At 38.0% G+C, this 23,403-nt stretch overlaps 1 protein-coding gene across 1 annotated transcript in view; it reads left to right on the top strand.

Annotated features, from left to right (window-relative positions):
• Window positions 1-23,403, top strand: part of LOC146157243 (bridge-like lipid transfer protein family member 2) — a 57,705-nt gene that overhangs the window by 16,670 nt on the left and 17,632 nt on the right. Inside the window, exons 17-33 of the mRNA XM_083388521.1 lie at window positions 471-955; window positions 1,468-1,602; window positions 2,421-2,591; window positions 3,969-4,173; window positions 6,075-6,210; window positions 8,917-9,012; window positions 10,356-10,529; window positions 11,507-11,649; window positions 12,502-12,617; window positions 13,521-13,632; window positions 15,085-15,250; window positions 16,142-16,301; window positions 17,359-17,518; window positions 18,710-18,883; window positions 21,137-21,329; window positions 22,109-22,211; window positions 23,163-23,328. Of these exons, the coding sequence (XP_083244647.1) occupies window positions 471-955; window positions 1,468-1,602; window positions 2,421-2,591; window positions 3,969-4,173; window positions 6,075-6,210; window positions 8,917-9,012; window positions 10,356-10,529; window positions 11,507-11,649; window positions 12,502-12,617; window positions 13,521-13,632; window positions 15,085-15,250; window positions 16,142-16,301; window positions 17,359-17,518; window positions 18,710-18,883; window positions 21,137-21,329; window positions 22,109-22,211; window positions 23,163-23,328 (2,895 nt within the window). The remainder of the gene's footprint in view (window positions 1-470; window positions 956-1,467; window positions 1,603-2,420; window positions 2,592-3,968; window positions 4,174-6,074; window positions 6,211-8,916; window positions 9,013-10,355; window positions 10,530-11,506; window positions 11,650-12,501; window positions 12,618-13,520; window positions 13,633-15,084; window positions 15,251-16,141; window positions 16,302-17,358; window positions 17,519-18,709; window positions 18,884-21,136; window positions 21,330-22,108; window positions 22,212-23,162; window positions 23,329-23,403) is intronic.

The raw sequence follows: 23,403 nt of genomic DNA, 5'->3' as shown, positions 1-23,403 counted from the left end.
CCCTGTTTTTTACTCGTTTTTATATAGTCTGTAGCAGACTTTGACTAGATAATTCTAGTTTTCTAATTAAATGAATTAGAGCAAAATGCGCCTAATTCTAAGCTAATTTGTGAGTCGAATTTGAATTTTACCAAAAATTCTACTTTGTCCAACGACTCTTTTATTCTTTTAGTCAAAACAAAGAAATTTGAAATAAAACTTTTTAGTTGGAACGACTTATATAGATTTATACAGTCTGAAAAGCATATGCGAAGCCAAAAGGCCTAAAAATTACCACACATATATTTACCATTCACATTCTTATTAGAATTATTTGCGATTTAAACAAAAACCTACACCTTTTACCAATAGACATAAAGACAGATAAACATACGAGACTATGAATGCACAGTTGGACACTGTATGTATTACAAAACTAAGGCGTGTAAGTTACCAAGTTTCCTTCAAAACCAACCAACTTTTAATTTTAGGCCAGTTATTCGACAAAGTACGAAGAGGCAGAAGCAGACAGCACTCCACCACCGACTGGAAGCAGCTACAATCTCCTCGAAAGCAAAACGCCTAAACGACCTCGGCGCCTGCGACGCCACCTGGCGGTGACCTTGTCGTCTGAGGACAAAGTCACGGCGATTTGGTCGCCCTCATTACACGCGCTTATCCACTACCACGTGTTCGACATTGCGCAAACGCTCAAACCCTACCTGGGTTCAAACCAAAACAAGCCTTTGTCGACGTCACAGTCGCAGTTGATCGGCAACAATGGCGACGGACGCAATGCTGCTGCTTCCCACGAGTTCAACGAAGTACAGCAGCAACTGGGCGTTGGCAGCTCGGGAGACGGTGTTAGCCCTAAGCAGGCTCAGGTGCTGGAATTAAGCGTGAACCTGGCGCCCGTTGAGCTGCAGTTGGACGTCAGTGACAAGCAGACCGTCAGCCTTTGTCTGGCTGCTCTAAGGTAACCAGCAGAGACTTCCGCAGAAAAATTTCCAGGCTGGGCAAATATGAATATATTATAATTATATACATAATTTAACTTCAGTACCTGTTATATTAATATTGGCATACGATTTTGTTTCGATAGAAATTTATATGCAAATCAATATTATAAGTAATACATATAAAACTTATAAACAATAATAATAATCGCATTTTAAAATTCCAGAGGGGGGACAAGTGCCCCATGAATTCACCATTTTTATGACAAATAAAAAATAAGGCAAACAGCGTTTTACACAATTTGCAATTAGCTTGATAATGATTGTTAAGGCCAAAAAGGTCGAGTAAATCGACATCATCTTGATTAAGACGTTTCGATACGCATTTCTATCATCTTCAGTTAATGTGACTGAAAAATAAATCAAAGCATCACTTACAAAAGGTAGGACAAAAAAGGTGCAATTAGCTCCAACTATATCCTCTGTGAAGCGGACATATCAACTAACTTGACATCGTTTCCCTTTTAAACAGCTGTGAGCAATCCGAACACGTGACGTCATTGAACTGCAGCGAGGTTGCCATAGTGATGGACGGCAACCAGGTTTTTAGCTTTGTGAACAGCACGGTGGAACTTACATCGTGGAACGCTACTTGCCAAAACCACAGGTTCGATTTCAGACTTTATACGTTATACTTCTTACATAGATATATACAGTGTAATACAGTGGCGGAATTACAGTGAAAAGTTCATCTTACTGCAAAAGTCCAATCTCTAATAAGACTATATTTAAATTTTTATAAATTATGATTTAAATCCCTTTTATACATATTCATCGAAAGATTAGTGTTTTGCCCCTAATTAAAAAAAATTATAACTCAAAATCCTGACGTGATGGAAAAAAATGAATGCCAGATTTGAACTCAGCACCCCCAAATTAGTCAAAAAAGGGGTTACCTTGGCTGGAGCAAAATTAGTGTATATAAGAAACCGTCTATATCCACTTATCGCCTTCTACCATTGTATAACTTGCTGTGCATGTGCCCAATAAGGTTAGTTCTACTATAATGTCTTCTCATTTTCCCGGTATGACCGGACGTCGTGAGTTCGAACCTCAGCAAAGGCTAATTGCGTTTTCTATCCTGGGCTTGCTTGCACTATAATACTGATTAGCCCAAACTGATTTCGGTAAGACTTTTCAAAGGTACCCGGTGTAAAAGCGATTTTTTGTTGTTTAAATTGGCATAAATGAACGTGAAAATACGAAGACTGACAAAGACCCAAAAACCTAACTCGTCTAAAATTCAATACAATGTGTCTTTATATTGCGATTACCCTATTTAGAATTAGACAAATACGGCAATCTACAAAGATTATTTTTTCTTGTTATCCATGAGGGAAATTTTGTTTTTTAATATTTGAACTAACCAATAAATCACCAAACTTCGCATTTTACCCATTTCCCCTTGCTATTTCTTCTTTCCAGGAAAACCTTCAGCAATCTGCGCACCGAGACCAACCGCTGCTGGTCGTTCAACATAGAGTCGTGTCGCCTTCACTTCCCTTACCAGTACGACTTCGCCGCCGCATTCGACCAAACTATCACCACGTGGAAATGGGTGAAGGGTCTCTACCGCAAGACTTCACACCCATTCAGGTATAAACTTATTTTAAATGGGTGTCAGAAGTTCTTTAAATCTTTAAATGTATTTGATTGTTTTTAAAAAATGATTTGCACTGTGAAATCTCTCTTTGAAAACCTTATGTTTTCCCAAAAAACTTTGAATAGTCTTTAATTTATTTTATGTGCTTAAGTTAAGTGTCGAATAATGTTTAATATAAAAGGTGTCTCCGTGTCTGATAATATCAGATTGCAGCCGATACCTAGTACCAAGTGGTAGTATTGGCACTCGTCCAATATAAGGTAATATCGTTTCCGATCTTATACCGAATTGCTATGTAGGTATTTTAGTCATAAATTTCCAATTAATGCAGTAATTTGTAACTTAAAACGTAAATTCATTAAAAAACTGTAGGTTACAAACTGAAGGTAATTAAATTTCTTAACGATAAAGCAAACTTGGGCGTAATAACTTTTTACCACAACCGTAGTTTGCATATTATTTGACTTGGCACACAGCTCGGCGCAGATTTTGCGCTATTCGCGGCATAATAACACCCGGGAAAAACGATATTCGTTTAGTATTGCAGGTGGCGAAAGGCGTTCTTGTAACTTAGTGTAGTCTAGTCTTGTACATGGAACTAAGGAAAACTGCGCTGCTGATAGTGGAAAGCTGATTGTACCAAAATCAATCACACACATATTTAGCGGCCTTGGCTTGGTTTTTCGCCCGAAGGTTTTCGCTTTTGCTGGACGTTTATTGGCGGTTTTTATTTAGTTTATTCCTATTGAAAACGTCATTACTAATCACTATTTTATGATGTCATACTCTTCACTATTTTATGACGTCATTATTCATTACCGTTAGACGGAAAATAGTGGAATTCCCTAGGTTGGAAGTTCGGCACCCCCCCCTATCGTTATTTTTTAAATGACTTAACGGGTGCTTAAAGTATATTTCAAAAAAGCCATTTCAAAGCGACTTGTTAAAAAAAGCCATTTTCAACTGCTAGCTACCCTCTTTATGCTTGTTGTTTTTTAATTTGCTTTGCGAAATTTTTTGAGTAAAATGTTAATACTGTTTTAACATTTTACTAAACGTTTTGACACCAATGGAACTTAGCAGACATTTTATACAACGAATAATGTACATGTATGGAGAATAATAGTTGGAGGTTTTAGCTAGACGTAGTAGCAGTTAAAGCCAATACAAAAGTAGGAAGAATTTTAGACGTTTAAATGTTGAAGAGGTATTCGAAACGTTCACAAAATACTCCCTACTTCTGTATCGGCTTTGATATTCTTACTAGGAGTTAACATCTTCTATTCCAATACATGTTGGTCAGCGCGCTTTGAAAGACAATAGACCTGCATTTGCTGTTCAATTTACAATTGCCTTTTTACGTTTCACAGGAGCAAGCGGCTACCTCCGGACCTTCAGATCAACGTCGCTCAGTTCGCGTTCGAGCTCGCTGATTGGCTGTTCGAATGTAGGCTGCGCGACAACCAGGAGCTTATGATGGATGAGTGGACGGAGAGCGAAAAGCGAAGAAGGGTTCTCGACCAGAGGATGGCCGAGATGAGAAGACAGAGAGGGGAGATACTTCCCGCTAAAAAGGTCGGTCTTCGAATCCTTTATTGTGATTATTTGACGCTTTTTAAAATTTTGTGAGGTTTTTAAGATTAAGCTTCAAGCTTTTTCCGCTTTAAAATTTTTTCGAGCATTTGGGGGTTACCTTTTTCTAGAAAAAAAAAACGATTTATTTAGTTTTTACACCACGCTAAAAAGGTCGATCTTCAAGTCTTTTCTGGTGCTGATTTTACGTTTTTATTTTTGTGAGGTTTTTAGGATTGGGCTTTAAGCGTTTTCGGTTTAAAATGTTTTTTTCCTTTAGTATTTAGACAATGTTTTTTTAGGGATAAATTGCGATTTGATTTTTTACCCTACGTATTCATCCATGTTTTAATTGCGTTTTTCTTTAAGCTTTTCCGCTTAAAATTTTTTTTTAAAGTTTTTAGACAATGTTTTGGATAAACTTTTTCTAGGGTAAATGGCGATTTTTTTACCCTACATACGCATTCATGTTTTAATTGCGGTTTTTCATTTTATCGCCATTTCGATTTTTTTAAATTTACTATATAATCATTTGAGTTATTGTTTTACATGTTTTACATGGAACATTCCGTTTCCTGCCGTTAGATTTTAAGCCAACGATAATTTTTTAAAAAACCTTTTTTTAATTTTCAATGAAGTCGTAATTGTGATTTATAAAAATGTTTGTTCTTAGTGATTTGGCCTTAGGTCGTTCGGCCCAATAGCTTAACAAAACTTAAAATTTATAAACAGTTTCATAAGGTTGCGAAACTCTTTTTTTGTGCGTTGTTTTCTCGTCGGTTTTTAAAAAGGTTTGGCTAAATGACTCGAAATCGGAGTCAATTCATTCCTACCAAAAACCCTTTACCTTGTGCCCGACCGACACACTCATGATCGAACAATTATGTGACGTCATCGTCGAACAATGACGTGACGTCACGTGACCCAAAATCAATGACGTCACGAAAGGTCGACGAGCTATACTGCCGCTTGGAAGAGGAAAACACGAGGATCTACTTGGGGCGATGTCGCGACCTGCGCGGCCCCAACAATGACGATCAACAATCGACCCCTATCTACGTCATGCCCTCACCCAAGCGGGGTCCCCAGCCCCCGACACCCCCGGCGACCCCCCGCCTACTGTCGTGGTCGATTTCGGAGCTGGCCGTCACAGGTTCGACTGAAAGCGACGTTTTACGTTTGAGCAAACTTCTCACAACCAAGCTCGCCTGTTTGTTGGCACGTTTTCGTTCGCACTAACACCGAGGGATTGTGTTGCTGTTGTTTTTTTTGACCTGTAATCAAAGTTTTGCGCGCGAATTTTTTTGCGGTCGTTTGGATTGGGCTTTCGTTTTTCTTTTTTTTTCTTTTCGGTAAGGTTTTTTTTAGGTAGGATTTTTTCTCTTTTTCAAAGGTTCCGCTTTCCTGGGATTGTTCCCTAATTCGATGGCCCCTTTTCGTTTTTTGCACAATGAACGATTGTGTTCAGCTAACTTTTCTCAACTGAAACCAAGAAAAAATCACTGATAGAAGATAAATTTAAATTCAAAATGAATGGGCAATTTCCCCAAATCCATATGCACAACATTTCGTCTGTCGTCAGTGGCGCTTTTGTACAGCGGAAATTAAGAAAGGTACGACTAAAACTATGCAGAAATTATAATTTTTTGGGGTTGAAAAATTTCTCATTTTGATCAAGTTTGATTAAAGGTTAATCACCGCAAAAAAGCAGGCCGAATTAAGCCTGCAACGCAAGTCTTCATTATATTGCATTTGATTTTGCACCTCACAACCAACCAACCAACCAAACCCTCACGCAATATGCACGATTTCGACAAAACGCCTTCTCACTTCGCCTCCTTTCCTTTTTCTCTTTTTCACCGACACATGACGTCACACGCACCTCGACTCCCGCGCGCCACCAGGTGGAGGAGCTCTACCGCAAGCTGTCGCACACCAACGTGAGCATCTACCTGACGCGGGCGCACAAGATGGCTCGTCACACGCGCACCTCACCACCCGTCCTACTCACCTGGTCACTGGTCAACTTGCGCGCCACAGGTTTGTGCCACTCGTCACTTGACACCTGCCTTTAGTCGCGAAGGATGTCCCATGCTTTGTGGTGCGTCCTGCTCACCTATAGTGCTTGGTTGAAAGGTTTGTGCCACTCGTCACCTGCCACTCATAACTTGCCATCTGCCACTTGTCGCTAGGTTTGTCCGAAACTCCTTGGTGCATTTCTGATACAGACAAAAATTACTGCCGCCTATCCAATATTGTCAAAAGTTCCTAGCCGCCATTTGTCAACTGGTACGGGTGAATTGCCACTAGTGAATTGCCACTTGTTACTTGCCACTAGGGATGACTGACACTTGGTGTCTTATTCCGATACCGAGACCTGTAATCCAAGGTTTGGTGATTGTGCCCGCTGCAAAAATTTAAGAAACCATTTCATCTATAATTATTTAAAAAAGTATGAAAGGCAACATCTTAGAAAGAACACAGCAAATACATGATAGTTTGCGCAATCAGTATACGCCCGACGTCGTTTCAATCCGATTTCAAACTACTTTATTATGTTGGAAAATAAGCACAAGGTAATTAAATCGAAACAAACGTGAAAATGTTGCATCTAGGTTAATTAGATAAAACTTGCTTTAGCATTAGAATACTCCTATTGGTAATTCGTATTTTTAGCTTTCCAGGTAGAAATCACTGCGTTGAAAAGCTAATCATGAATTGAATTTCTATTGTCAAATTGTTCTTCCGGCAAAAGTTTATTAAAGTCTTTTTGCCCGAACAGGTGGTCGAAACGTTGGTCATTTAATAAAATTTTGCCGGAAGAACAATTTTGCAATTGAAGCAATACCTGCGAGCAACAGTATATTCATTTAATTTCTAAATAAATTGGTATCGTATTGGTGTCTATATTAAGTACCGCTTGGGGTTGGGTACCAGCTCCGACTTGACATTATCGGACATCTCCACTTGTGCCACCACTTGTCAATTGTCACTCTCTCGATGAGAAAATACGCGCCCGCTGTCTGTCGAATTGACTGTTTCACCAAGTGTGTGCGTGACTGTGTGTGTGCGTGCGTGCATGCGTGTTAGTGTTTGTGTGTGTGTTTTTGTCCGCTTTAATGTAAACGTATCGATCCCGTCTTATTCTTAGCGTATGTTTCAGCGTTATCATTTTCTCAATTTGCCCCCTCGATACATTCTTTAGACTTTCCTGTCTGGTTAACTTATAAATTACTGACTTTGACCGGGACAGGAAAGTCTTAAAGAATATTTGCTCCCATTTGAAGTCATCGTCGTCATTTACGTGTGAGTCTTCATGTTTTACACATTCAGTTTGCCATAACCGCTCGATTTGACACTTTTTTGTGGTTTTTAGCATTGCCACCCATTTAATATGCATGGAGGTGTCTAATTCTATATGTTTACAAAGCAATGCAGCAGAATATTGTTTTAACTTATTTTGTGCTAAACATCTTTGATTGATTGATTTATGCTTATCGGAATTTAAATAATTTTAACCAAATAAAAAATTAAATTTGTTTTACCTAAAACAAAAAATCTATGATTCTAGTAAACAATTTGACGACTTTTATTTTACAATCTGCAATTTATGCTTTTAAACAGCTAACACTTACAATGCCAAAGAAACAACTCCTGCAATTTTACCGTAATGAGAGCTAATTAATTTTGCCTCGTTATATTTTGATTTTCGCCACATTTCGATTTTCATTGTCCACTGTTTTTGACACCACGTGGACTCAAGTAGATTAACATGGATGTATTTCTAAGTGATACTAATGAACATGCAGTTTCTAATAACGTTTTTATGGCATGTTTAGTTTACGATTTGGCCAATTGTCTAAAACGATTAAAATGTTATAATTTCATGTGTGTTCCGTGAATGATACCTGGTTTAATTGTAAACAGTTTCATTTTAAATATCGACCCCTTTTATTTTAAAGGCATATAAAACGTTCTTACTTCCAAAACCTTGAACGATGATTTAATACTCGCTTTATAATCTGAAAAGTTATTATTGAAAAAATCTATGAAAAGGAATTTCGCGTTACAGTGTAAACCAGTCAACTTGCTAAATCGCTCTTATCTGTTTAAATCACGAAAGACTGAGTTCACCTGGGTCGGAAAACACTGGCCATATAAACAGAATTGGACAACTAGATTTATTTTACCTTTTTAAAATTAGATTAAAATAAGAATTAGAACCTTCCCCTTTTTTCTCAATTAAGATTTGAATTAGAATTATTCCATTTTTTTCTCAAATTTGATTAGAAATACTGTATTCTTGAAAACCATAACAAGAATTTGAACTGAAATTACATTTATTTATTCACAATAAATTTAGTTTAAATCGCAATATATTTTTATAAGAATGTGAATGGCTATTATTCCTGCTAATTTAATACTTTTTAGCTATGAGCGTACGCCTTTCAAACTGCAGAAAAACAAATAGTTTCTAAGAGTAATAATTCGATCCTTTATTTCGACTGAAAAACTAAAAATGCGGTTGGACAAAGTAGCATTTTACAAAACCCGAATTAGATTAGTATTAGAACACATAGAAATTCACGAATTAGATGTAAAATAAATTCGATAATAGCATCATTTTGCTCTAATTTGGTAACTTACAAAACTAGAATTATTATCTATAGTTGTCCCGGTCTGATAAAAACAGCCTAACAGTGTATTGGCTTTATATCTTTCATTTTTTGTTGGTTTGCGAAAAAGTGCTCGCCGATGATTCAATGAACGGGATGCGAAACGCCATGAACACAATCCACGACATCGACAACGTGTCGCCATTTCCGTTCAGGAATTACGACGGTAAGTGACTGCTTTACGAAGAAATCGATTCGTTACTCGGGTAATCACTGCTGTATATGATAAAAATATGCTTGTCATATTTATTTCTCAATTTCCTTTTTGTGCATACCCGCGCAACTCAGTCGGTAGAGCGACGTATAGGAACAAACAATTAAACGGGTTTTCATGTTACAGTGTTAAACAGTGTTGCAATTACTTAAGTCACATTGCTTGACTTAACTGCACTTAAACCACTCCTTACAATGACTTGGCATGACTTAAGTCGCTTAGATAAAACGACTTGTCTTAAGTCGCTTAGGAAAAATGACTTGTCTTAAGTCGCTTAGGAAAAATGACTTGTCTTTAAGTCTTTTGGACAAACGGCTCGACTTGGTCGTCGTCGATTCAAATGACATGACTTACAATTAATTGTCCTCATTTGTCATTTTTGTTTTCATATTTGATGATTTATCTCAATTTTTGCACGAAAACAATCTGGTCACTGAATGGCGGAGGTCATGAGTTCGAACCTCAACGTAGGCAAGATTTTTCTCGCCACTCAGTGCTTGCACTACAATGCTGATTAGGGTTGTCCAATACTTAACATTTTACTCCGATGCCGATCCCCGATATTTTAGACAAAAATATCGCGATGCGATGCAATACCAGTGACGTCATTACTATGCCCAAATAAATAAATTAGATTAAATTAAAATGTTCAAAGACAATTGTTCTCTGTTATTTAGCTCAAAAATCGCTTCAGCGTGAAGCAGTTTAATTGCGTTGTAAAACTCTACTATTTTTTGATGAATTTACAATTTAAAGTAGAAAGTGCTGCATCTTAATTTAGTATCGCATTGGCATCGATCAAGCCCATAGTATCGGACGTGGCGGTTAAGCCCACGATCTGGCGGCTTACTAAAACTAGTTTTTCACCTTAGAATGATAAAACAAAAACTTAAAAATTGTGAGTATTCATGCCAGGTCAATAACCAGGGTTTTCTGTGTATTGCAAGGTATACCTTGATGCAACTTAACCTAACTTGACCTTGATGCAAGTTATATTGCAATAAATTAATAAATTAAACGAACTCATAAACAGGTGCGAAGAATAACCACGAAATATAAAAATAGGCTTAAAAAACAAAAATGCTCACCTTTAAACGTATAATTAAAGCCCCAAATAATTTGGTCGGTGCCGACTTTGGATGGGCTCTTAATTAGCGATGGTATAGGCCAGGGTTGGGCAAGCTACGACCCGCGGGCCAACCACTAACGCAAATAATGCTATTTATGCCCACGATTTCGGTAAGCTTTACGAAAGGCCCCGACACTCCTTTAACATTGGTTTCACCCTTTTTTAGGTGACGACCCCGAGTTCGTTACCCTTTGGTCTCGCACCATCTCCCTTCACGCCGCCAAGCACCAGGTGCGTTTGCGCAATTACCCGCAATGCTTGATGGACTACAGCGACTGGAAAGTGTACGGGCGACTTTGCGGCGCAGAACAGAAGGGACCGCCGTCGGCGCAACGAACAGGTGCGTGTTTGTGTTTTAAATTCGGCCAACCAGATTAGATTAATAAAAGTAAATGTATAATTAATTGTTAGAGAGATTATTTTTGGATTTAAAAAATGAGAAATTTTTAAATACAAAATTCAAGTCTTGATAAATTTTGACCTAAAACTATATTGTTTGACAAAATGTTGACCTATTAGAAATACATTAATTTAAAGAACATATTGTCATATAAATAATTGCATTAGTGGCTTGGCGTCGTCAACCACACGTTGTAGATGTTTTACTTACGATAGGTGGTTCACAAATCAAATATTTCGTTGTGAGTATGCAGAACTCTTAAAAGCTTAGTTGATGTTTTTGACATGCAAGCTTTTAATGTGTAAATTTTGACAAAATTTGACTTTTTTTGGGCAAGTCAAAAAATTATCGCCCTAATAATTGTATACCCAAATGCAACGATAAAGATTTTTATAAGAAACGTGTAAAAAAGTAATAAAGCACCCCGTCGGCACAAAGAACCGGTTCGTGTATTACGTGTGGTGGTATCAAACGTGGACAACTAAAATAAAACTCAGAGTCATAAATAAAGACAGACCGATATATCAGTAGCAGTAAATTACAGTGGATACTTCTTCCTGATATTTTACTATGAAAATATTACACAGCGTTTTCTTTAAAAGAAAAATCATTTTTCCAATGATTCAAAGTATTACATGGAAATATTGCACGGGTTTCTAGCAATGTTTGGTATTATTAATGGACATCAATCTTTTCGCTCGAAAAAAATCCTGCAAAGCAAGCTATATTCGTTGATATCACTATAACAGTTCATGACTATATTTGCTTGAATTTAAGATCTTAAAATTCATGAATAAATATTAATCGAATCCCGCCAGCTCGCCTATTCGATTTCAGTGAGTCACGGATCTTGTCTCGACAGAGGCGAGCTCCCGTTATGTTATCTCCCTGTTGTAACCTAAGCTTGTTTACGGCAGAGTACGTCAATCTACCGGCGCCGTGGGGCCGCGCCAAGGTGCTTCGCAACATGCCCCCTCTCAAGTTCTACCACGACCTCAGTAGCGAAGTGCACACCTTTAACATGGCCTGGGGACCTTGCTGGGACCCTGCCTGGGGACAGGTAGGGAATTAACCTTTTGAGTAAAAGTTGCAATACATAATTACGACTTTAAGAGTAAAAAATACAAGGCACCGAGAGCCTTAATAAAGACTTAACGAAATCAGTAGGCAATGACAAATCCAAAAAATGCCGTATGCTAAAGTCAAACTCACGGACTCATATCAGTTTTAACAGAAAAATGTAGTTTGCGATATTATTCGAACTTACGATTTTGATATTAATTCACAGGTGCGTCAAAATGAGGTGATAACAAAAACTTTTGGTAAGCTGCAATCTGTTAGCAGTCATAGCAGTCATAACCTTTCACTGCTTTCACCTTAAGAAGAAAAATATTGTCAATACCTCCCCTCCATATCCTATGTCGTACTAGCATAACATGTTTTATGTCGTTGTTCGTCAGTACTACCTTAGAAGAACCAAATCACAATGTTGGTACTAAACATCCTTTGTAGTTTAAACCAGGGCTGCGGAGTCGGAGTTTGTTTTGCTGGAGTCGGACTCGGCACTCGAGAAAGACCACGTGAAACTACCCGAGTCCCGAGTCCCGAGTCCGAAATGCGCATGCGCAGTACCGAATTTTAAAACTGTCATGGCCGCCAATTGTAAAGGTGGATAGCATATGGTGTAATATTTTCCAACCATGTTATGTGAGTGAATGAATTATACGACACCCCTGTAAGTAAATTGCTGAATATACACGTTATTTTAGTTACGTAAATTGGCGGAATACAGGCTGTAGAGTCAGGGCCGGACTCGGGAGTCGGACTCGGGTTATTTGTAACGGACTCCGCAGCCCTGGTTTAAACGGTTAACCCCCTTTTCTTGACATTGTTTGTTTTGATGTTTCGAAAGGTGAACTTGGCGCTGAATTTGCTCACCAAGATGTCGATCGACCCTAGTAGTCCCCTCCCCTGGTGGGACAAGAGTAGGATGCTCTTCCACGGAAAACTTGCCATATCCATGGACAGGTGAGGGCTGACAGCATTTATAACGTCGTTATCAAGGTATTGAAATTTCCCAAGGTTTCCAGACAAGCAAAGAAAAGTTGAAAAAAGGGAATAGTAAAGTATTGGTCAAAGTTGCGATGAGGTAACTTATAGGACAGTGGTTCTCAACTCGGCATCCGTGTTCCCCTAGGGGCCGCGATTCAAAGCTGAGCAAAGGATACTGTTAATCTATGCCAAAAATAAAATGGAAAACACCTGTAACAAAGAAAAGTCCCCCCACCCCCCTATTGCCATATTATATTTGGACTGTATATAATGCAAAAAATGTGCGTGTTCCCCAAATTAAGTTTCCAATGTGTCTTAGCTCAGTATGCTTAAATTGATTTAGCTCGTTTTGGCCTTCATTTATTCATTTATACTGGGCCCTGAAATTTAAAAAGTTGTCAGGGGACCGACAAGCAATTTTTTTTTAAGGTTGACAACCGCTGTAATTATAGGATATAATCGAAAGTGATTTTTTTAAAGACAAATTTATAAAATAATTTAAATTCTTGCATCGCAATTTCTCGTTTTACCAAATATTCAACGAAAGAAGCACACACATGTATTTGACCGACAGAGTCGGTGAGCCTGCGATGGCTTTTGGGTTTACCAAATATTGTTTTTTTTTAATGCTTATTTAAGGTTGAAAACTTTGCCCAACGGTAAACTATGGGCTTTATAATCGTTATTACAAGAATCAGTCGAGTGGCGATAAATGGATAGACTCGGGTTGGCCCTGCCGACTACTGAGTAGACGACGCATCAATTTCCCCATTTTTAAATGCGCAATAAATTTAGCAAAACATCTGACGCGGTCAAACGTTTATTAAGCGCGTTGGCAATATGAGTGGTGGTCAAATCTTTTATACTTAACATACGCAGGGTTAACATGCTTCACCTGGCCTCGCTCGACCCGTACAACACGACAGAGCACATGCACTGGGACTGGAAGCGGCTCTACATGGACTGGACTCCCGGGTGCTTCATGTTCAAGGTGAGTCTAGGCCAGTGGTTCTCGAAGTTTTTTTTTAATATTCCTCTCTCACTAGCCCAAACACTGTCAATTCCTCCCCAGCAAAAATCAAAACGAATAGTCTACCTTTTTCATCTATTACTTCTGCACCTTCTTACAGGAAATCTGAGCTACAGAAAAAGAATCGACAAAATTCAAAAAACAATATGTAAAATTGCAATAGACACATCTGCGCCAAAAGCCGAGACTTGTTACAAATGTCTGAAAGTTAATTCTGTTTAAACGTACAACCTAGCAATTAATTTTATACCGATTTTAAAATGCCTGCATTGGTATACATTAGCATTTGGTATATATATTTATACACTTAGATCAGCACTTTCCAACCCCATTGGTGGGTCGCTAAGCATTTCTAAATGTTACAATATTCTAGTAGACCGGGAAATTATTACATTACCATTACATAGCATTTATGCAAGTATATCACAAATGCCTAACAAGTATGTGTTGTGTCGCATTAACTGAGTACTTATACCAGTTGTAAAAATGCGGGTTTTAAACTTTTACGTAACTTTATTTGTTTGGCCATATCTCATTGTGGGTCGCACTTCTAAACTTGCATTAGAAGTAGGTCGCGAAGCAAAAGTTGGGAAGCACTGGGTTAGATTATGGGCCCAATAGACTCTTACAATACCAATCATTACAGTTAAATAAGATTTTATTGCATTTAACCAATTAAATAAATTCTTTTTTAATTCATTTTTCTCCCCAATTCCTCCATGGAACAAATTTCCTTCCTAAATTATAAAATTCCCCCTAAGGGTGCCAAGTGGCTGGCTTTGAGAACCACTGGTTTAGAGACCAAAGAGTTAAGCTATGTCAGCCAAATTTCTTGACTATGGAGAACACCGACAACATAGAAATTCTCAATGGGCGACCAACATCATAAAACATTTAACCAACAGAAAGTGAAACACTCATAATACACGTTATGTATAATCTGTGATCAAACCCTTCTGGAGTTGTACTAACCAACCATAACAGCCTTTATTGTATGAGGGTGTATGTAAAACTGTACATACAAGATGCAGTAGGCAATAGTTCTATTGTTGTTTCTCGACCTGCCCCCTCTCAGCCTGCGTAACTCATTTGGTAAAGCGACCGTCCGGTAAGCATTTCCGGAGCACTAAAATAAACTAAGTCAGCTATAAACGATTTTTTTGTCGTTCACAAAAACAAATTGGTAAAATAAAGGCAAAATAGTTCAACAACGATGTATTATAAGTGCTGTAATTGCAACAACATTTGACTTTAAGTGTTTGGAGAAAGATATAAAAATAAATTAAAAAAATATGTGATAAAACACCTGTGTACTCTGAATGGGCGTCCAGTGTAGTTAACCACTTTTTTCTGTTATAATAAAAATGTGGTTGGACAAAGCAGGTCAAAAAAACAGGTGTATCTATTTCAAAGGGCGACTTGGACATTCACATCCGCAACGCTTCGAAGTACGACGACGTGCGATTCCTTCACCTTCCTCAGCTCAAGATGGAATGCTCGTTCGACTGGGTTTGCTTAGACGCAGCCAACCCCCACAACCACCATGCCGTCACCCCAAGCGCTCCTGACAAACTCGAAGGTATAAACTCAGTGGTTATCAACCGGGGTGCCGCGGCACTCTAGGGTGCCATTTTTAACGCTCAAGGGTGCCAAAGGATATTTCAATTTTTTTGGATTCCGTTTTTTTGCTCTATTGGCAAGCTTGACACAATGTTTTGTGTACAATAAAAGTGTAAAATTAAAAAACCTTGTCGCACAGTTAATGTGCTGTTTAAATCTCGTTTATTGTAACGTTACAGTTAACCACCACTCAGCAAAAATACGGCAAGGGTGCCGTAAACCATTTATGATTTCTGTATAGGGTGCCGCAAGCCAAATAAGGTTGCGAAACATTGGCTGTTTACTGGTATATGCCTTGTTTAACTCTCGAGCCAGTGGTTTCTAAATTATTGGCAAAATCACAACAACTGCTTACCAATGTCCACTTTAAATTCATTCAGCTGTAAGGTCTACGGCAGTGTTTCTCAACAATCACCCAACTTAACCAAATCACTTTTCAAATACTAAGCGTAAGCATAACAACAACGCTTTGGCGACTCAATTTCTTTACTGAACTTAAATCAAATTTATTTTACTGAATCACGATAAATCTAATTATATAAAACTCCGGCGACCCACGAAATCAAACTGCGACTCATGGGTTGAGAAACACTGCGTTATATACTTTTTTGCTATTATCAGTTTGAAAAGCTCGTAACAAGCACCGCGCAATTAGTCGTTTTGCGACGTAATTTGTCAACAAAGTGTTGATTTTCAGGATTTCTTCAAAATATTTTAAATATTTCCTTCATGCGATACATATGTATACAGCTATATGTATGATATGCAGTAATATTCGGCTAACATTGCACCTCGCCTTACCCAGTTACTTTATTTGACCTCGGGTGACCTTCTATTTGTTTGACCCCAGGTGACCCCGGCGACCACGACTCGTACCGCTACTTCCGGTCACGCAACATCGACCTCTCGATTACGATGGACACGAGGAACGGACCGAAGCACGCGAGGTGCGACACCGCGTGTTCGACCCCCCAACAGCAGGGGGACAGACCGGAAGTGCTATTGTACAGGTAACAATAAAAAACCCAAGAAATATCGCGACAAACGGTTGGCCGGTGAATAAACTTCTGTGCATTAAAGCCTCGCGATGTCCAACAGTTCTACGCATTTCTTTAATTTATGTACAGTATTAACTAGGGATGTCTGAAACTTCGTATTCTCTTGCAATACCGATTTCGTGATATTTTGTCGAAAAGGATGACCGTCAGATCTGATACTACATGACGTCAATTTAACGGTTAAATTGTCTTACGTATATTTAAATTGAAGACTACTAAGAGTTTTTTAAGGTTTTAAGCTTGATTTAATGTTAGAAAGTGTGTTGTTTTCTCGATTGTTAATTAGTTCAAATATAATGCTTAGTTGAATATAATGCTTATTTCAGCTGAGTATCCAATCAGCGCTGATACCACCTAAATGACCAATACTTGCAGTTGGCATTAGATATTGGCTTTTATCTGATCTCGATCATCTCTAGTATGAACGGCGTGTAATTTTTTTAATTCCTAAATTTTGGAAAATGATCAGTCACCAGTCACCGTGGTTGATATTCGTTTGGGCGCTATCCACAGTGTTAGTCGACCCTAAATTCCCAATAGTTTATACCTGACTTAGATGCGAAAAATAAGAATCTTGTATACTCGATTTATTGTCCATCTAGCTGTGCGTTTTCCAAGCGTATAAAGAAGGAGGTTTTTTGGTCGACAGTTTAATCATTTTAGGCACCTGAATTATATTTCGGTTAGCTATGCTGTACAGTGTACACGTATTTGTAATGTAGCTTGAAAATAAAATGCAAAGCTACATAGGTCGATTAAATCGGCATCATCTCAACTTAAAAATATGTTTGATACTCTCATCATCATTTAGTGTGACTGAAATCTATTTAAACCTTATCATTCGGAGTTTCGAGACATCTGTTTTGAGAGGATGTCAATTTCCTCGATCTATACTAGCTTTGACATTTAACTTCAAGCTAATTGATTCAGATTACAAAAACTAAAAAATTCCAACAGATTTTGAAACTCAGCTTGTCGAGAAAAATATTATTGAAGCGTTACTCTTTAGCACCACCCTACGTTGGTTGAGCAACTTCGGAACAGCGATCAACGCAGTGACTCGTCCCATCTGCAGAGGAAGCATCTTCGGAAACAAGTCGCCGCCCAAACTTAAGCTGAGCAGGCATTACAGAAACGTTAAGCTGTCCTTCGCATTTCCAGAACTAAAGGTGATTTTTTTGATAGATTTCATGTGTTATTTGGCCAACGGGACCAACTTTAGCTTCAGTAATTTGGAGCGAAGCTTGGCTTTAGGCTAATTTTGACTAATCACCTGTAAATTTAGTTTCTGCTTTGTATACTAAATTTCACATTGTCACGCATTTATATACGTTAACCACCTGCTATTTGATTTATATCACGCGTACTACTAATTTTTTTAAGTACTACAATTAATAGCAAGTCATAGATTGATTTTGGTCATTGTCTTGATTAGGGTTTCCTTATATTTTAATACATAGACTGATATTGCTTTCTTTGCGATACTTTACCAAAATTTTAATCATATATGATGTTACATAAAGTACTATGTAACCAAAGTGGCGTCCTGATTTTTTTATAATGCTGCCCAAAATAATTGTAAAATAATTTGTGATTTAAACCGCACGCTTTTTGTGATACAAAAGTTTCAATTATGAAAATTCCAAAGTAAAAAGCATGCCTGGGAGAACTGCCAATCTTTCTGACATGGAAGTTTACCCGATCAAAACCTAATTGTCGTTCAATTTAAATTCGTATCAAAACTGAGTAAAGATATATAATACGACTAAAAAATCCGTTCATGTACAATTAATGCCCGTATTCTAGCTTTTACCGATAATTGGTGTCCGATAATTTGGGATCGGGGCCGATATCCGATTACAAGTGGTGGTTTTGGTTCTCGTCCTATGCTTTAGTGGTATTGGTCCCGATATGTTACCAAGTTAATATTGAAATTGCAGCCATATATATTGCGATCAAACGAAGCTATTATACCTTGAAAGGTGAATTTATCAAATAACAGTATTTTATTTACAGTAGGTAACTAAACTTCTTAACCCTTAAGCAAATTGTGGCTTGATAACCCCGGAAAAACATCTTTGAACGTTTTAACATCATCTATTTTGCTTGTTTGAGCATATTTATAAAGTATTTTCGTATCGGAATCGCGATACTTTTTGTCCAGAATATCGGGTATCGGTATCGGAATACCAAGTCAAGTATCGGACATTACTAGTTTTATGACCGGCGAAAACCGCCTGTTTTCTTACTGAGACGAATGAGAAAAACACAACTAAACTACCAAACTGTCCCGGCAGGTTTCGTATTGGCCGTCATACATACAATATGTTTCGAAAAAAGTGTTTTATAATCTCACTTAGGTTTCGTACTGGTCGTCGTACGCGCAGCAGCTGGGTATCGAGTGGTTGTGTGGTACAGGGGAAGTCGACCTGCTGTTTCGCCTCACCATCGTTCCTTACGAGGGAGATCTTATAAGGAGGAGTTTGGGGGAGTGGTCAATCACCAGCACGACTTGTGAGCTAAAGGACACAAAGGTAAGACTGCCCTTATTAGGGTAGTTTAAAATTTAATACTATATGATGTGTAATCTTTAAAGGCGTTTAAACATGACAAAGAACGCTTTTGTGGTATACAGCATAAGAATTTCAAGCAGGACTTGAAATGTTAGTTCAAATTGTTTGTCTTACTTGCTTAGTAGTAATGCCTTATGTGCATTGTGCATATACTAAATTAAAAGTGCAAAAATTTTGGTAAAACAGGTATTTGATTGTTTTAAAATTCAGAAGTATAAGTTCCTAAAAACGCGTAAGTTAGAACAGCGTGGTCCAACTTCTTTTCATCGCGGGCCAAAAACAATATTTTTTTTATCTTGCGGGCCAATGTTTTTAAATAGCGATTCTTAGGCTTATTGCTGGCAAATTATACATAGCCTATGGCAGTTCTTAACGTTTTTTCAGCCGCACCCCGCTTTGCTAATTTTCCTATGCCTTTCGCCCCCCTACAAAAATCAATTCGGTATTTTCAATTAAATATCACTAAGACAACTTCAAAATAGTTAAGCGTGTTGTCGGTCAATTTTAGTTTAGTTGGTTGAATTGGCGGTAAACTGTAAATTCAGGAGGCTTTTCGCATTGGCCACAAAACAAATTGCTCGTGCTCGACACATTGATTTAAACAGTACGTTATCTTGTTTCAAAAGATCACCAGGTTAAAAACCGCTGGCCTATGGCATATACACTAACTTTATGAAATGTACACCTTTGTTCAGCTACGGTAGTTATGAAACCACAAAGGATCTTGAAGTGATGTTCCTAAATTGCAGAAAAGCTGACTATCGGTTCGCGGGCCAAAAAAGCGGAACTCGCGGGCCAACTTTGGACCACACTGAGTTAGAATATAGAATTTAGAATTTAAAAAGCTTGTGCAAAATAAACCCATGAAAACTCTCTGTTTGCCCTGCCTTTTCTTAAACGAAATTCCGCTTGAAAAAATTGTACAATAACCTTATACTAGTTACTTGATCAATAACTAAATTGACGGTCTATTTGCCAGACTTGGACAACTAGATATTTCTAGTTTTCTAATTCATTGAATGAGAGCAAAATTCGGCTAATTCTAATTCTAATCTAATTTATGAATTGCCTGTGTGCTCTAATTCTAGTTCTAATCTAATTCGGATTTTTCAAAAACTGCTACTTTGTCCAACGGCATTTTTAGTCACTCAGTTAAAACCCAGAATTTCAATTAAAACTCTTTGGTTGGAACGAGTTGTAGGTAATTTTTACAGTCTAAAAAGCATAAAAAGGCTTAAAAATTAGCACACACATATTTACCATTCACATTCTTATAAGAATACTTTGCGATTAAATTAAATTGGTTGTATGTGATTCTAGTTAAAATTTGTTTTTTTTAGGAATTCGGTAATTCTAATTCTAATCTAATTTGAAAAAACTCAAAACAATCTAATTCTAATTCTAATCTAATTAAAAAAAACTAAAATGCTCTAATTTTAATTCTAATCTAATTTTAAAAAGCTAAAATAAATCTAGTTGTCCAAGTCTGCTATTTGCAAAAAAAGACACGGACTCGTCCGTGTAACGAGTACCAGGCATAAGTCCTTGTGTCGAGTCAGACAACTCGCTATAGTTTTATGACACAGCTATTAAACAGTTTTTATCCCACACAAAGAAAAGTCCTAAGTTTATCTTAAATTCCATCATTCACTTTTTTGCTTGCCATATCTCCATTCTCGTTCAAAATCAATGACAAGGCCTTATAAAAAATCATATTCTTTGCCACTGTTTTTTTCACCCGCAAAGTTCTCGGAGAAGCTGCGGCCTTAAAATTTGTCGCTTTGTCGCTTTGAAAGTCGCGTATCGCTTAAAATGTGTCGCGTATCGCTTAAAAGTGTGTCGCATGTCGCTTGTAAATTGTGTAGCATGTCGCAGAGTTCTGGTTGCAAAGTTCTCGTAGAAGCTGCGTAGTGTCGCTTCCAAGTGTGTCGCGTGTCGCTTCCAAGTGTGGTGCGTGTCGCTTTGAAGTGTGTCGCGTGTCGCTTTGAAGTGTGTCGTGTGTCGCTTTAAAGTGTGTTCTCGAAGAAACTGGGTCTGTTCCCTTAAAAATTGGCGCTTTAAAATTGTGTCGCGTATCGCTTTTAATATGTGTCGCATGTCGCAGAGGTGGTGGCAGAGTTTAAGCTGCGCCAAATTGGATCTCATCGCTTCTCTGACTTCCTCTTCCGCATGTTTGAAAACTGACAAAGTAAATTTTCGCCACCATATTCGCAGATTTATCTTCTGAAGCAGAAAGAGAGCGGGGAAGAGCAAGAGTCCCACTCCTCCTCCGCTCGCTCACACGTCAGAGAGCGAAACTTCCTCCTCAGCCTCTCGCAGATGTCCTACCGACGCGATAACGTCGTCGCCGCTGGCGGGACTCGAACCCGACATCCCGGGAACTCGAGCAAATCGGGAACGACGAAAGGTGGGCGAATTTCTTGAAAACGTATTGTAAATATATTACAGCGCATACAAAAAATAGGTTGCATTTACCTTTTAAACATATGCAAAGCCGATTCGACACTTATAGGTCGACCCTTTGATGTAAGATACTAGGTCATGAATGCTTAGGTTCAGGGTTCGATTCCCACCTGAGACTAAAAATCAAGCTCGGTGCTTGTCTAGCGGGAAGAGTACGAAATTCCTTAAATACAGAAAGAACAATCGTTTTTGCTTATAGTAAGTTCGGCAAGTTTTTTTTTGTTGTGAGCATTACCTCGTTTATATTACTCAACCTCAGAAAAACATATGCACCAATTTAATATAATCTGCTCTGAATTATTAAAAACCCTTTATCACTGGGCTAATGAACGTTGTAGTGAAACCCTCCTGTGCCGTAGTTTGTTTAGAATCACTGAACGGCAACTTCTTTAGTTTAGTGTTGCAGTGAATATGTGATAATTGAAATCACCTTGCCCACTTGTGTGTTACAGCCTACAGAGTACAGGTACAGTAATATAGTCTCTCAGTGGTTGTTAACAGCCTAAGCTATCTATTTTATAACTGTCAAGGCTTATAGGCACACGGTTTTAATACATGAACCTTTTCATTGTTGTTTTACAAATAAAACTAAAGGTTGCAAACTTACTGTGCTTGTTTCGTGCGGATGGGAATTTTCCGAAATAAAAAAGTGCCGATGGAAATTTTAAAGGTTAAAAAGCACTGGATCAGACCATTTTATCTTTTGATGTAAAACGTTTATAGGAGTACCACGTACACCATCTCGCACCGAGTTTGACGATCAGCGCTTCAGGAAAAGCAAGCGACCCAAGAAACCTACTTCGCCGACCAAACGCCCTCAAAACAGGTGAGAGGCCAAATGTTCGGTACAAATGCTCGAAAGATCATTTGCGGCTGGAAAATTTTGGTAAAACTTTCGTTTTTTTTATTCCAAAAATTTTGCCGCACATCTGCTGTCCTGGCCTTTTGATAGAAATGCTTCATGGATACAAAAGTTCGAAAGAATATTCGTGGCTGCACCTAAGATCTGTAGGCGATATACGCATAGCCAGTGTGTTAAGGTTTTTTAAGAAACGCATTTTCCTCCAACGGTCGTTAAAAATATGGCCTACTTCTGCAACTGCATCATGCAATTAGCAGTTAGCCTTTGTAAGCGGGCCGTTAAAGTGTTAAATTTCCAGAGACAATTGCATATTATTATTATACTTGATATTTTTTCTAGTGAAATACAATTCTGCGATTTGCTAAAAAATAACGCCGAACAGGGGAACAGCTATATAGCAGTACTCGCTGAAAACTGGTAAAATTTGGCAGGCTCATGTTTGAATGACCTCATGTTTCCGAAAAAAAAAAATAGAAGTTGAACCCTAAACAAAAATTTGGTATTAACCTGTGGCATGCTAAATTGTTTTTCATTTCTGGTAAAACGTTAGGCTATTTGTTTAAAAAATAAACAACCGTGCCCATACTGTCTTGAAATTTCGCGAATTCCTGCTATATAGGTATGAATGATTTTCAAACAATTTACTGTTTCCCACGTTGTACATTTGGATATACACCCCTTTTTAAAAGGTCAAATTAAAAGTCATTAGTACCCGAAACAATTTCTTGGCTAATGATCAAGAAATTTAGCATTGTCGGTTATAAGACCAAAACTATAACCCCTCAATTTTGGGCGTGATTCATCTTTAGAGAATGTATTTTCATTCTTTAATTCGTAAGAACAATCTACAGTTACATGTGCACCAAAGGGTTAAAAAGCATCGCTTTAATATGTTCTACACACTCCAATTTGCAGCCAGAATCTGATTGTGCACGATCTGAAGGCAATGTGGACGACAGATAACCGTGACATAGGCTACGGTTTGTACGAGGCTTACAATAAGGCGGCTGTTCTTCGACGAAACTTAAGCACCAAGATACTCAGCAAGTTTCGCATCAGAAGTGCTTCAGGTATGGCCAAAGTGCGGTAAATCCCCGTTTTAGGGAGGTTTAAATAAAGAATCAATGTGTGGAATTAATATTCAATATATAAACTG

Source organism: Ascidiella aspersa, chromosome 4 (assembly GCF_963924565.1).
Source record: "Ascidiella aspersa chromosome 4, kaAscAspe10.2, whole genome shotgun sequence".
Lineage (NCBI taxonomy): Eukaryota > Metazoa > Chordata > Ascidiacea > Phlebobranchia > Ascidiidae > Ascidiella > Ascidiella aspersa.
Note: the sequence above shows the minus strand (reverse complement) of the source record. Positions and strands in the feature narration are given on the sequence as shown.